Raw genomic sequence first — 15,185 nt, 5'->3', positions numbered from 1 at the left:
ATGAAAAACAACCCAAGCAGATTTTTGGGCAACCATAAGCTACGCTAATGAATATCAAACAGCAAAAAAATGTCCACGAGACTCTTTCTCCTTTCCCCCTCCAGGATTCGGCCCAGAACGTCTTGTATGCATATATTTCATAGACAAATTTCCTTACCTTGGACAAGATTATATGCAGCAGTAAACACAATATCTACGACCAATAAATATGGTCCCAAATTGTGAATTACATGTATCTATACCACAAAGCCGAAACTGTTTAGCAATAAATTCATACTCAAAATTTCTACAGCGCCAACTTATTGACGATGAATCTTTGAATGTCAATCTTTCTTACTTTCAGAACAGTCAAACTGGATATGTTCTGTACATTAGTGATGAGCTAAATCCTGCGAAGACAAATCAAACTGCGTCCCACACAAACTGCATAAAAAATTGAATCCAAACATTTATTTCACCACGTCAAACATGATTGCTCTCGCCATCATACTACCAAGCACCAACGAGTGGATGATGCCATCTCTTTCATTCAAACATTTAACATGACAAACAAATGGTGTCAATTAGGTGAACTGCAACCCTGTATTAGCAGGATTTTTCCTTGCCAAATTTTGGAAAATTGTCACAAGGAAGAGCTAGCTCATCTCTAACTCAATTCAACTATAGTAAAATCAATATAAGCTCAACCGGCAAAGTCCTGAACCATTTGACCTCCAAATTGCCGCCTGAGTTGATCCTCCTGCCGTTGATATTGTTGTTGATGCTGTTGTGCACTTTCTACACCTTGCCTAAGACCCAAGGTAAGTGAGACAGCTCCAAGGCCCCCCAACTCAAGCCTGCTTTGCTCGTATGGTGCAAAACACATCAATGAACCCTCCATGCTTGTTGGGATATGAAAATCCATCCTAGAACGTTTCTCATGATTCCAGTGTTCTGCATCATGTGCATCTCCCGCAATGCCAGTAAAAAGCATATCTGAGGAAGCCAATTGCTTATCAGACATTGCGTTTATACATGACCCATTGATAGATAGGTCCTCATTAGGCCGACTGGTACCTCTTTCACTAGTAGATTTTCCATCACTTTTGCCCAAGTTCTGATTGCCTTCTGCCAAGCCTTTGCTTTCAAGCATATGTATTTCTTCTACCATTGGTTTCCAAACACGAACTCGAGCATTTATGAACCAGTTAGACACCTGTGTTAACAAAGCAAATCGTTGGATCACGAAAGCTAGATATTTGCGTTATAAATTCTTTGCAACTTGATGTCATTTGTGGATTCTAGTCGTAATTAACAAGCAATTATCATGCCACAGCATAAGATTGGAATTTTGAATCATGCCATTCCAGCTTTAAAATTGAACATCATGACTGGCAATATCAAAATTAAGACAAGTTATATCCACAGTTGCTTCAACTAAGAAAACAGGCGGGAAAGATGGTCTACAAACCAAATCAACCACTTAACTGTGTTATATTCTAATCCAATCACAGTGTCAGAACAACTAATTAGATAACATACGGGAAGTAGAGAGCCCACCTGATTTCGAGAAAGACCTGTTTGAGTGGCCAAAATGTGCTTATCAGTGTCTGTGGGGTACCTATAAGAAAAGCAGATACAGAGGAACTCACAGCAGGTTACATATTTGGGTCGGAATACGAAAATAAAAAGAAGACTCGGAGACTTACGGATGAAGAAAATGCTCAAAGAGCCAACCTCTAAGAATGGCCACTGAACGTTCTGGTAGACCTCTCTGGGGCCTCCAGCCATGTTGTTGGGGTTCAAGGAAGCCCATGTTTACCCCACCAGATTTCTGACCCACATACTTTAACCTAGACATATTTATATCACCTTTGCTAAAGCTAGTACCGGTAGTTGGGGGCAATAAGTCCTCTCCCGTGGCTCTAGATATGTGCCTGATCTGGCCTGAGATAGCATTCCTTAGGCACCGAAAGTCCCTTGCTACTGTCTTGAGAGCCAAGGAAATGTAGGGGGTGGCAGCACTAAGACCAGCTACGGATTCAAAAGAAGAAACCACCATTTGCATCTGCTGACGATATAGCTTGTATCTTCTACAAACCTTACAATGGCAATGCACAGACAGGTTCCCATAAAAGAAAACTTGAGCTACCATTACTTAACAATAGCATGATAAAACAACAAAGAATAAAATACAAACAGGCTCCTTTGTCAATATTGAAAAGATTCTTCAAAAATTTAATTTATCATGATGAAGATTGATGCTTCTAGGATAAAGTCCAAAAACAATTATGGGTCAGAAAAAGAAAAACATGATTGAAGTTATTGGAGAACAGCAATTTCACTGTAATCTTCATTTTCTGATCAAGCAGCTTGACCAAATTAGGAAAATCAATAGAATCGAAGATAAACGAGTGCTATGGCAGCTCCATAACCTATTATTACAACCTATGATGAGGCCTTCAGCCAATGCAAGAGTACAACTTGTAGGGGTTGAGACTTTCTAATAAAGTGGCTTTGAAAGAGTGGTCTGCACTGTTAATTGAAATGTAATTTGATTTGAAGGTATGCAGAGATGAAGAGTACATTGATATCCAGCAATTAATTATTATTTCAAAATTAGAAAGAGCATCCTTGGAATTTAGTGGCAAGCCTCAATATGACCAAATGGGCCCTCTAGTTAATGTTCTGTTCTTGCCTGCAACTAAACTCCAACTTGAAAGTTTATTCAATGCTGGTAACTTTAGTTGTTGACTTGATCATTAAAATGCAGTCTAAAACAAGTATGAATACAATAAAGAGTAACACTTGCACCGATCCCCTTCGTTAAACTGTTGGAGGTTAGATAAATTTCACTTATCATCGGTTCTTAATTGCAAGAACTTAATTTCCTACCAAAAACGGACTTCACTAGCTAGAAACACCCCAAAAAATGTAAAAAGACTACAAAAAGCAGTAATGATTAGATGCATATTGGCTGCACCTGGCTGCAAGATAGAAAGGTGTATGTCAGAGGGATCATGTGTGCACAAAATAAAAAAGAAATTGACTTATACCTAACATTTTATCAAAACTGAGGGAAAAAGGAGCTCCAATCATTTATGCGAATAGACAGCAGAAATAGAACTATGACAAGGAGTAGCTTCTAGCTCAGACTATTTTTGCTTCCCAAATAGCAATTAGATTCACAATCCACCAGTATCATCAGTTTATGCAGGCAAACATTAGAACAATGAATGATTTATATTTGGGATAAAATCCTGTGAAAATGGTATTATTTATCATGCAACAGGCATCAATCAACAAATATGCATCAGGTTCATGGCTTCTTTATATGGTAAGAATAGCTAGTGTAGAACACAAATAAATTCATGGACAACCATAAAGGTTGATCAAATCAATAAATTACAAAGTTCTAATTCAAGGAAAAGCTAAAAGTCCTCAATGAATAATCTTAGTGCTAGTGGGGCAGCTCTTCCCCGATAAAAGGACTACATAACTTGTCTCTATCAAATCAAAAGAGAGTGTGCGGTTTAGACTAAAATAAAATTGTGGCAAATGACTAATTTGGTTATTTTCATGATCCATCCATAGAAATGAAGAATTTAATCTTTCACACGGTTATATATGGCTCCCTAAAATATCATCCATTGCAATTCTCTACTCTTCTCTATACCAATACCAAAACATGAGTAGTAAATTCAATTACATCATTGAGTTTTAAATTATATTCAGTTAGTCATCTAAGCTTATTAAAAGACAATGATCTATTTTTGTTAATTTACCTCCATCTATCATTTCATTTAGCTCGTAAAATCTTCAACTCTTGCTTTAAGGTTTCACCTTCCGCTTAACCAATTTTTACTTTTATATGGAAATTTTGGATTCTAAAAAAAACAAAAATGATTTAAGACTACTCCATTAGATTATCAATCAACTACTTCAAATTTAACATTTGCATTCAAATACAGATAACAAGTACACAGGAGTAATTTTTCAGTGACATATATATAGGCATTACAATCAATAAATACTTCTTGATTAATGCTAAATGACTTCAAATAAACGTATGTGATAGTTTCCTTCATTCAAAGTGCACATGAAAATTGAATTCAAGACTATAAAAGAGAAAAGAAAATAACCAACCTCCTCCTGCAGATATAAGAGCTTTGCTTTTCTTTGTTGGTACTCAGGCCTACAATATTCACCAGAGCTGCTTCCAACGCCAACATCAACTCTAATTTCATTAGAACTGTAAAAGGTAGAGGCCGAAGCCTCTAAGTTATTTCCCTTATTAGCTCCAGCCTCCATGTCTACCGCATTGGCAGCATCAGCTGAGAAGGCACTGACTTCTCCGGAGATCCACTCGGATATGTCACATACTTTAACAAGCTTCGAATTGGTCATAAGACAGAATTCGTCCAATAGTTCTTGTGCAGGCTTCAAAAATCTTGAATTCTTAAGAATAGTTGCATATCCAGTAAAAGGACCAAGGGGGCCCGTTTGTCGATGAACGCAATTTGAAGTTCCACCTGTGTCCTGAAGGGTATTTCCACCACCTTTGCTAGTTACAGATGCTTTCTGCATCAAACACAAATGACCAGGCTTTAAAGTTTTCGAATCTAGAGGTGAATTGAAGTCACCAGAACCACACTGATCCTCCGTGAATTGAGCTGCACCAGAAATTTTCGGTGTGGGATTCGATGAAAGAGATAAAGACAGCCCTTGAGTAGCAGCATCACTCGCACCAGCCCCCAGTTCTTCGCTACTCTTGCTTGCCAAAAACCCCAATTCACCACCCCACTGTTGACAATGCTCCACCACTAGTGGCCTATTCATCCAAGCACCGGCGTTATCATATTTTAAAGGGCTTGCTTGATTCCCGCAGTAATCTATCGATGAACCACGGGCAGCTTCTCTGACATTTTGATGTACAAGAGATGCCACTCGTAGTCCCTGAGAAGCTGTAGTGACAACATCCTGGAGAGCATTATGATAGAGTGAAGGTGAAATTTCACTCCCTAGATTGGATAGAGTAGGTTGAACATCTTGGTAGGCACTGTAATCAGGCATCAGAAATTGCGTGGCTGCAGAAATATTGCTTTCCCTTGCATTATTTGACAATACTTCCCCAAAAAACATAGGGTTCTGATTGCTTTCCCTACCAGCTAATCCACTTGCATAACCCACCATCCAATCACAACTATGCTGTGAATCAACACTCTTCCAATTACCACAACCTTGTGGGTCACCGGAAAATTTAGATGAAGCATCGAGTTTGGATAAAATTGACGGGGACACACGGGAAAATGAGGATTCCTCAGCAGGCATATGCTGGTTTTCTTGAGCTGTTTGTAATTCCTGATGCAGTATTGCATCTCGTTGAGGTGGTAAAGCGTCAGAGTTAGTTGAGAGATGGGTGAGACCTGAAGAAATAACAGTTGAATCATAAAGCAAATTAGCATTTCTAACATTTCGAACTTGAACAAGATCTGGGTTTAGCCCCGGCTGGACTGAGGACGCTTGTTCCAAACTGTTAGGAAAGTCCTCCAGATGCTGAACCAGATTGGAGCTTTGTTGAACCCTCAACTTATCTCGGCGGCTTTGCTGTGCTACATGCGATTCAGGTCTAAACTTGCTCATCTCCATAACCAAGATAACAGGTACTTCTTCGATTTAACTAAGATAACAAGGATCACTTCGAAGGTCTTGCCTTGCGCCCTCGCCAAGGATTTCCCTACCCTAGGGACTCATGCAATACTATCTTTCAAGGGGAAATTGACGCAATTCATCAAGCTTATAATATTCCATTCCAAGCTCAATGATCTGCGATAAAATCACAAGAAAAAAATGACAAAGATATATCCTAAGTAGTAATAATTATCTAACCAAAAAGCAACATTTTAGACCAAAAAAAAAAAAAAACCAAGTTACCCCAGAAGTCTGGGAGAGAAAGAGAGAAAAAGAGGGAGCTTTGATGCACAACAAATACCCTCAACATGAACAGAAATTCCTGTGAAGTTGAAAAAATAGTGCAGAAAAAATTTTACGGACTATGCAATAATAATAATAATAATAATAATAATAATTTACTTCTCACCCAATGCAATAGAAAAAAAACTTCACTCTATCCTTTTCTAAAATTTTTACTTCGTTTCCTTTCCTTGTTCACTTAGGCTTCTTGGAAAAATCTTCAGATCCCACCAAGGCAACACCTCACTGTTGCTATTCCTTCACATGAAGCAACTAACGAAACCTTAGCCTTCCCCCAAATAGGAGAGAAAACAAGAAAAAAAGCAAACCCAGAGCCCAGATCCAGGGAAGGAGAGTGAGAAGAAGCACAGTGATCAAATCAAGCTATTTAAAAATAAAAAAGCTGAAAGCCTACACTGCCCAAGTACGTGCTTATGGCAATCATAAGCTTCACGTCAACCTCTGAAAACCCTAATTTCTCAAAGCTGACGAACTCATGGCCTCCCGTCAGTTTCAAGCTACTGAAAAAACCCAAGTTTTTAAAGCTTAGATCTAATCAAATAAGATCAAAAGAAGCTTTGTACTTATATATCTCTTTCAATGAACTTTTTCTTTGTATGATTTTTTGGTAGAAAATGCTTTATACGGAACAATAAGAAAAGGTTAAGAAATACTAGTAGCAAATGTTTTCTTATTAAAAATGGTGAAATAATATTTTATATTCTCAATTTTCTCAAGGTGTCATGATTCAGTGTAGACCCAGAAACCAAAAAGAGACTAACTCAGCATCCACCAACCAAGAAAAAGAAGCAACAGCTAGCCAAACTTCATTGTGTAAATCAAATATCTTTTCTTTTGGGGTTGCTACAAAGTTAAATCTCAAATACGAAAGGAAAATTTCCCAGAGGCGAGGAATTTTCCGGCGAGAAATAGAGTTAGACAAACGAAAAACCTTTGAGAGGGACAATAATTGCGAAAAAAGGAATGTGATAAATGACCGTTAGCTTTGACGTTTACGCACGGGTTTTAGCTTTGGAAAGATGAAAGAGGACGTTAGATTTTAAGGGGGAGGGGGTGTTTGAGAGGTCAAGGTTGTGAATCTTCAAGAATTGAATTCTGATTTCTGATGTCCCCTCGTAGGGTCCCTTTGTTTGAACCTAATTTTTCCAGCTTAAAGCTAAATACGTGGGGACAGGTTTGGAAGAGGCAGCTTTGCTTAATCATGTTAATTACCAAAGTAATCATTCTTTTCAGAAATAGGATTTCACCTTAAGTAATGCAACTTTTTACGGCTTTCAAATCTCCTTTTTTTTTTTTTTGGTGCTCTTAATTTCATTACTCGATTTTTTTAGTAGTGGAAAATTATCTATTGATAGTTCATTTGAGAGGAGTTTCATCGCATCGAAAATTATATTTTATGCTTAAATTTGATAGGGTGATATTCACTCTTATCGGGCATTTTGGCTCGTAAAATTTTAGATTTTAAAAAATATATGATATATGAGTTTTTTTATTTTTAAAATATTTCACGTTTAGATTTATTTGTTTGATTATAAAAATTTACATATATTAATTTTTGTATAATTATTATAATTTTTTTATATATATGATAATAATTTTTTATTTTATTTTATTAATAATAAATATTCAATGATAAATAATACCTTTAACAGTAAAATAAATAAATATTTTATTTAATTACTGTTTTTATTTATAAAATATCACAAATTAAGGTATTTGTGATTTTGTTTAGTAACAAAATTTGATGGAGAAATTTATTAGAAAAAATACCAATTAATGTGTTTTATCATTTTGTTATATTATGGAAAATTTTTTAAATATTCTTTTAATTTATTTATAAAATGATCATTTAAGGACTTTTTTTTTACAAAAAAAACACATTAAACATTTATAAAATTGATTATTTGAGGCTTTTTCTATACAAAAATGTTTTAAATGATCTTTTTATTTTTTTTATATTATGAATCAATTAATAATTATTCTTTATTTTTTATATTATGGATCATTTAATAATTATCTTTAACTTATGAAATAATTATTTAAAGCATTTCTGTAAAGAAACCGCTTTAAATAATTCATTTATAAAAATATTAACCTTAAATCTTAAAATAAAAAAATTTTATTTAAAGTATTTTTTTACAAAAATACCTTAAATAATTTATTTATAAAAATTTTAAAAATTACTTAAAATATTTTTTGTATAAAAATATCTTAAATAATATTTTTATAAAAATATTAACTATAAATCCTAAATCTTAAAATATAAAAAGATTATTTAAAATATTTTCGATACAAAAATCCCTTAAATAATTCATTTATAAAAATATAAAAAGATTATATATGTTTTTTTTTTTACCAAATACCTTAATTGTAATATAAAAAATTATTTTTTTATATAAAAATTTACAACTAAATTCTAGTCATTTTTAGACATATTTGTCAAAAGAATAACAACTATTATATTATTTTTTATTCATGTTAAATTTAAAAATAATGTAATTTTTTTAAAATCTTAAAATACTACAAAGAAATATAAATTTTTAATTTTAAAACTTTAAATATTATTAAAAATTTTAAAAATTTTCTCATAATTAAATTATCTTGAATAAAATGTAAAAATCAAATATTTAATTTTAGAATTAAAAAAAAATTATGAATTCCTCTTAACCAAGAGGGTTTAGGGTCGACATCTGTTCTCCATAATCCATGCATGGCAAAGCTTAGTTTTTTTTTTTTGTTTTTTCCTATACACTCTATGTATAAAGGAAATGGTTACATCAAAAGAGGTTATCATTATACAAAACCGAAAGAGCTCAGCCAACTGATAGTCCATTGGACGAGGAGGAATATTAGAGAAATTATATGCACTGTACAGAAACTGCAGATTGCGTCACCCATTTGTACCTTGACAATTTTTTTAGGACAGATAAAAGTAAACAAACACTGTATAGCTACAAACTTAACCCTCCTAGGAAATAACATGTACTATTACCCAACCAAATCAATGCTAAAATTAATAAATCTGAGTCTAAAAAAAAAAAAAAAACCTAAAGATGAATAACTAAAATTAAAATAAAATGAATAGGAATTGCTAAAATAAAAAAATAATTAATAATAAAAAACAAAAAACCCATATACTCTTGCTAAAAACTTATTAATATTGGAGCGATAAAGGTTTATTATATTAGTAATTTCATCTAATCAAAATTAATTTATTTTAATTTATTTATAATTTATTTTAAAAAACAATATTCACTAAATTTAAAACTCAATATTTATAAATTTTTATCTTTAAGCTATGATTTTTTTTATAAAAGAATACTAATAGTTTCATCAAAATTAAGATAATTTATTATAAAGTTATATGATATTCAAATAATTTATCAGGCTATTGATTAAGTACCATATCGAGCTTGTCTCCGTTCGTCGCGTCTCTTATAGTCCATCTTGCACTTAAATTTTCTCACTCCAAAATAATTAGTAGAAGAATTGCTAAACAGATCTCCATCTTCCTTCAGTTAAAAGACTCTTGATTTAGTGCTGATCATCAATTTCAATTAGGAGTTTCTTTATTATCTGTGAAAGTTGACTTCTTGCAAAATGAATTGTCTTCACTGTATAGGATGGCTACTAGAAAATTAAAACTTTTAATTAAGTGTATAAAAAAATAAAAAGAAAATAGAGGAATTTATACTGACGAAATTACTTCTGAACATCCATAACCGAATAACTTATATGCTATATGTAGTAGTAAAAACAAATAATATATACATATGCTTAAAAAAATGAATTTAAAACTTAATTTATGTAATTATATTGAAAAGATAACATTTTCTAAATTTGAAATTTAAAATGATATGATATAAATATAATATTTATATCAATATAAATATAAATTATGATATATATTTTTTATATAAATAAAATATAAATATATAAATTATTAATATTTTATAAATATAAATACAGATTTATTAAATCTACACATAAATTTTTTTATTATTAATTTTATATAAAAAATAATTTCCAGAGTTAGTTTCATATTTTGTAAAAAAATAAAAGAAAAGACTAAGATGGAGAGCCACCACCGGTAAGAAACAAAAAAATTTTTGTCTGAAATGGAAGCCATTGAGTGGATGTGAATTCATTGAACAGAGTTACAAGCTGTACGGGCAACTAGAGGTGACATCAGGAACCCGTTTTTCCTAGAAACTGCCGCCACTGTCCCCGTACCCCGCACTTTCAATGCCGACCGCCACATAAATCTTTTGCTTATGAACTCTTCTCTCTTACCGATTACCGATAAACGATTAAGTAATTATATCCCTCAACGATTTCCTCTTTGTACGGCAAATAGCCCCTTTGTCTCTCTTGTTAGACATGCATTTAAACCAGATTGTACAGGCTATCTCCCGTCCGATTTTAATATCAAAAGATAGGGAGCAAAGCATTGGACGGTGATAATGCATTGGTTATCGAAGTTGGAGCCCCGGTGCTTTTCTCTGGTAACGGTCAAATCAAAGAGATCGATAGCGGTGCTATTTTGGGCCTGTCACGGTTTTGCAGGGTTTGGGGGGGGGGGTGTGTGAGGGCGTGTGAAGACTGAGTAGGATGTGATCCCACGTGGTCCGAGCTGGGATTCTTGATGTTGTGATGGAGAATAATAATCAGATTTGGCAGAGGCGTCGGAGTCGAGCTGGCTTTGTTTCAGGTTTGATGAGAAAGAAAAAGGACGCTGCTCTTTCACCTCCACGTTGCATTCCTTTTAACTTTCCTTTCATGCTTTTTTTTTTTCTATCCAGTATTAATATTACAATATAAGATTTCTACATCATTTTAGCTGGGGTTGAGGCTGAGAAAAAAAAAAAAGAAAAAATTAAAAGTTTTTAAAATTATATTATTTAATTTAGTTTTAATTAAAATTTTTATTTGATTTAAATTTAATTTAATATTAAATATATATTATATTCAAATTAAGAGGTGAAAATTTTTTTAAATTAAATTGATTTGAATTATATTTTTTTTTAAGTTTTTATAAAATAAAATAATTATTTCACACTTTTGATTGTGAAGCATATTTTGAGTGATGATCTAATCCCATCATTCATTCTGATCATGAAACGCAACTAGTTTCCTCCACCATTCCACGTGAACCTTATTTTATTGGCCGATCAATATGTGTTTTAATGTCGTTAGCAGGTTGGTTCACCTGTTTTAATTGGCACATTAAATGGTTGGCCAGTTTTTTTCCTTATTAAATTAAACTTGTTATATAAGGGTTTATCCAATTATCAGTTATTTTTTAAATGTATAAGTATATATATTTCAAATAAACCAAATATGATTTTTTATTTTTAAATGAAATTGTTTTTTTTCATATAAATTATTTTATATTTTATGAATATGAAAATTATTTGGAAGGCGTGCATGAATTGATAATTTTATTATGTTATGAATCTTTCCTTGAATTTTAGCTTGAGAATTATATTTGTAAAAATATGTAACAATTATCAAGAGTGTTTAACAAATTTCGATTTGAGTGTCTAACAACTATAGCGTAGTTACTCAATTTGGAAAAACCCTTAAACTTGTGACTTATATATATGCATTAAATTAATGGTACAAGAAAAAAAAATAGAAGAGTTAAATCCATGATAAAAAAGTAAAAAATACTAATATCTTTAGTTTGAGTGATAAAATTTTAATTTTTTAAATAAAATTTTAATTTAAAATTTTATAAATAAAAAAATAAATTTAAAAATATTTATTTTTTTTATAAAATTTGATCTAATTTAATTTTGAATTAATTAAAATTTAAAATTATTATCGAACACTCAAAAATCTGAAAAAAAAAAATCAGAAATATACTTACGACATTGAATGAATTGCTATCATATAAAAATGAGAGTGGTATTAGTATTTCCCAATACAAAAGATTTAAAACACACCCATCAAAAGTGATTTGATTTATAATTGAATCCAATCAAATCTTTAACCTTTTCCGTCGGATATTTGCACACATAAACCGGCAGGTATAGCAATAAAAACATTAAAAACTCACATCTGAGCAGGGCCCCCCTGGCCTTTGGCCTCGGATATATATATATATATATATATGTATATACGGTAAAAATTCACAATTGGAGCCAGCCAGCAGTACTACAACCCACACAAAATCCAGAACCCAAAAAAGAAAGAAAAAAACTATCACCCAGGGAGGGCAAACTGAGAGAGTTAAGCCTAAGAATTGTTTCTTCATAAATATATGTATACAGTCAACAAAGTATAGTGTTCCGTTTTTTAACTTGATGAATCAATATATACTTAATTAATAAGGTTAGGGAAAAAGCAACTGCAAAAGGAACAATCGGCAGCTAGACGATAGCCCTTGAAGTGTGACATCAGCCTGGCCTACCTCATCAGAGCACAGGAACTGGCTTTTAGGGTCCCTAGAGTTTTTTTTTTTCCTTCTTTTTTCTGCTGTTAGGGGTTGTGTCCTCTTCATTTGTGGGGGTCACATCTTTCTGATGCCTACAACTTTTTTTTTTTTTTAATCTTTTGGGAAAGAACGTAGCTGGCATACCCTTTGGCTCTTCTTCAGTTTCCACTATTTTCATGTACTGGCTCAATTGACTGAACTGCCCTCTACGTGGAGATCTGCCTTTCATGGAAATTAAACCAGTGGACTGGCAGTACTGTTTTGCCCTATGTGATGTGGCTCGTGTCCAAGAATCATTCAAAGGAGGAAAGTGAAAACAACAAATCAACTATTTGTTTTTAACTTGATATGAAGTTTCATTTCTAACGTCTAAGTTGTCCAATGTAGCTGAAAATTCAGTGAAAATTTTCAGTTGTAAGAGACAAAAAAAATACTATTGCAAGAAAACAAATAAATAAATGATGAATGTATCAAAAAAAAAAAAAAGAAGTAATGATGAAGTGAAAAGCACAATGAAAAACTAGCGAATTAGTGAACATTATTGTTAGCTTTGTAAAAAAAACTAGCAAACGTTTAAAAGGTTTGGATAATGTATATATATATATATGTATATATGTTAATTAATTAAATAACCTAACCTATGAAATTCGAAGAGTTTAAAGTACTAAATAATCTGGTTCTTTTTTCAATTAGAATTTGTACTTTTTAATCATCATTGCAAGTTTTGTTCTTAGTCGAAAGGTATAACAGATTATTCTTGCTGTAATCATCACCTGAGATGACTTAATTTGCTATATTGATCATCAAGGAAAGATGTCAGTTATAGGGTTTTTTTTTTTTTCCTTCGTGCAGATCAATGATAGTTAAGTTGATTTTTTTACTGTAAAACATAATTTTTTTTATGAATTGCGATAAATTGTGATGATTGTGTTATCTTGAACAATTATAGTTCTCCTCGAGGAGCATCTGCTGATTATAAAGGTTGTTATTTTTTTTTTCATTGTATGGTTTTAGGGAATCAATACTATTCTGATTCAACTATTGTGTTACTGTGTTTTCAACTTTTTACAGGTTTTCCCGCAAAAAGAAAGAAGAATTGATTCCATAATCACATGATTGGACCTGGTAACTTTATAACCAAAATTTTTATGTGCACTTGAATTTTCTATTGTCAATAATTGTACTAAAATTTAATTATAGCATAATTCAAACTCTAACCGTTAAATTAGACTTTGATGTGCCATAGATTTAGCGTTGTTAAATTGCTCAAATTTTGTGGAAGAGGGAGAGAGAGAGAGAGAGAGAGTTGAAGTTTTAATTGTACTATTTATAGGGATTCATGTCACTATATGTAGCATTCCTGAAACTTCCAAAAAAAGAAAAATAGATGTGTTTAATTTTCACAAATCAGATTGACCATTCATGTGCTTTGATGATATGAAAGCATCAAAAAAGAAATGATGGGCCCCTTCCTAGCTCTTTGATATAATATTTGCCTAACACATGAAAAATTGACAACCACATATTTAATTCAGCTAGTCATCATCTTATAAATCCAAGACCAATAAAAGAGGTGTAATAGTGTGACTTTGGAGAATGAGAAATGTCCAGAATTGATAAAAAAAAGAAAAAAAGATTTATGTACTACTCACCTATTCCTCTTCTTCTTCTTGGGGAACAAGATGGACAATCAACCATATAATAAAAGCAATTGCATTTGCACGCTCTAAATGAAAGGATAGGCTATACCCCATGGTAATCCTTTTTAGTGGAATGACAAAATGATGAAGGTGCTGGTTGTGGGTCATGGGGGGCATATAAGGGGTTGGGCTGTCAAGCGTGAAATCAAATGGATATGATGATAATTCATTGGCCAGGTGGTTTGGCTGGGAATTATGATGTGCACCTAATGGAAAAAAAAAAGAATAGTAGATAAGGAAGAGGAAGAAGAAGAAGAAGAAGGAAATAAAGTAAACTAATAATTGTTATGAATTTGTAATTCCCATGATTGGAGAAAATGACAGGTAATTGCACCAAAAAGAAAAGGAAAGTGATAGTTAGGTTTTTTTGGATCATAAAACTAAATCTAGCTATTTTGCCCAGCTATTCTCTACTATTTGATTGGGTTTGATCTGTTTCTATTCTGGACAGGATTGACATGTTTCTTGGCCCTACGGGACTTTTTCAATATTGCAATGGACAAAAGCCCACAAATGATCAGTTCTAATTGAACCCAGACCTTAACGTGGAAAAGAGACAAAGGTCAGGGCCTTCAAAATTGAATTGCAAGGATGGAAGTAGTTTTCACTTTTCAGCCTAAAAAAGGGAAGAAACTCGAAGTTGCATACGTAATTACGTGGTTTGCTGGAAGATATTCGAAATTCCCTTGAGAGTTGGGAAACTTGAGACTTTGGCGTCAACTACTATGTCCGATTAGAAAATATCGTGACTTTTTCAATATTGCAATGGATAAAAGCCCACAAATAATCTTAGTTCTAATTGAACCCAGACCTTAACGTGGAAAAGAGAAAAAGTTCAGGGCCTTCAAAATGGAATTGCAAGGATGGAAGTAGTTTTCACTTTTCAGCCTAAAAAAGGGAAGAAACTCGAAGTTGCATGCGTAATTACGCGGTTTGCTGGAAGGAATTCGAAATTCCCTTGAGAGTTGGGAAACTTGAGACTTTGGCGTCAACTACTACGGCCGATTAGAAAATATCTTTCACAAAACACCAAAGAGTTTCAGTTCAAATCCTCCACTGCATCTCTCTGAACG

The 15,185-nt window shown here is 32.6% G+C and overlaps 1 protein-coding gene across 2 annotated transcripts; it reads right to left on the bottom strand.

Moving 5' to 3' along the window:
• Position 1: 1 nt before the first annotated feature.
• Positions 2–7,080, bottom strand: LOC111286496 (uncharacterized). Of its 2 annotated transcripts, XM_089761789.1 has the most exons (6): positions 6,080–7,080; positions 4,126–5,805; positions 1,689–2,080; positions 1,540–1,600; positions 1,057–1,195; positions 2–975 (listed from the first exon to the last, which is right to left on the bottom strand). In XM_089761789.1, the coding sequence occupies exons 2-6, from the start codon at positions 5,626–5,628 to the stop codon at positions 683–685; spliced, it is 2,388 nt and encodes a 795-aa protein (XP_089617915.1). In that variant the 5' UTR covers positions 5,629–5,805; positions 6,080–7,080; the 3' UTR covers positions 2–682. The 2 variants fall into 2 exon arrangements, with proteins under 2 accessions (XP_089617915.1, XP_022732233.2); XM_022876498.2 differs by having other exon boundaries at positions 4–1,195; positions 6,080–7,077.
• Between the last annotated feature and the right edge of the window lie 8,105 nt (positions 7,081–15,185).

This window comes from Durio zibethinus, chromosome 6 (genome assembly GCF_047325235.1).
Source record: "Durio zibethinus cultivar Kanyao isolate XHJ-2024 chromosome 6, ASM4732523v1, whole genome shotgun sequence".
NCBI lineage: Eukaryota > Viridiplantae > Streptophyta > Magnoliopsida > Malvales > Malvaceae > Durio > Durio zibethinus.
Note: the sequence above shows the minus strand (reverse complement) of the source record. Positions and strands in the feature narration are given on the sequence as shown.

Bases quoted from the DNA above. Each gene is read 5' to 3' on its own strand.
- LOC111286496 (XM_022876498.2), bottom strand. From the start codon at position 5,628: ATGGAGATGAGCAAGTTTAGACCTGAATCGCATGTAGCACAGCAAAGC. The intron at 1,601-1,688 runs GTAAGTCTCCGA...CTTTTCTTATAG, and splicing joins TTTGAGCATTTTCTTCATCC to GTACCCCACAGACACTGATA. The intron at 1,196-1,539 runs GTGGGCTCTCTA...TTGTTAACACAG, and splicing joins CAGGTCTTTCTCGAAATCAG to GTGTCTAACTGGTTCATAAA.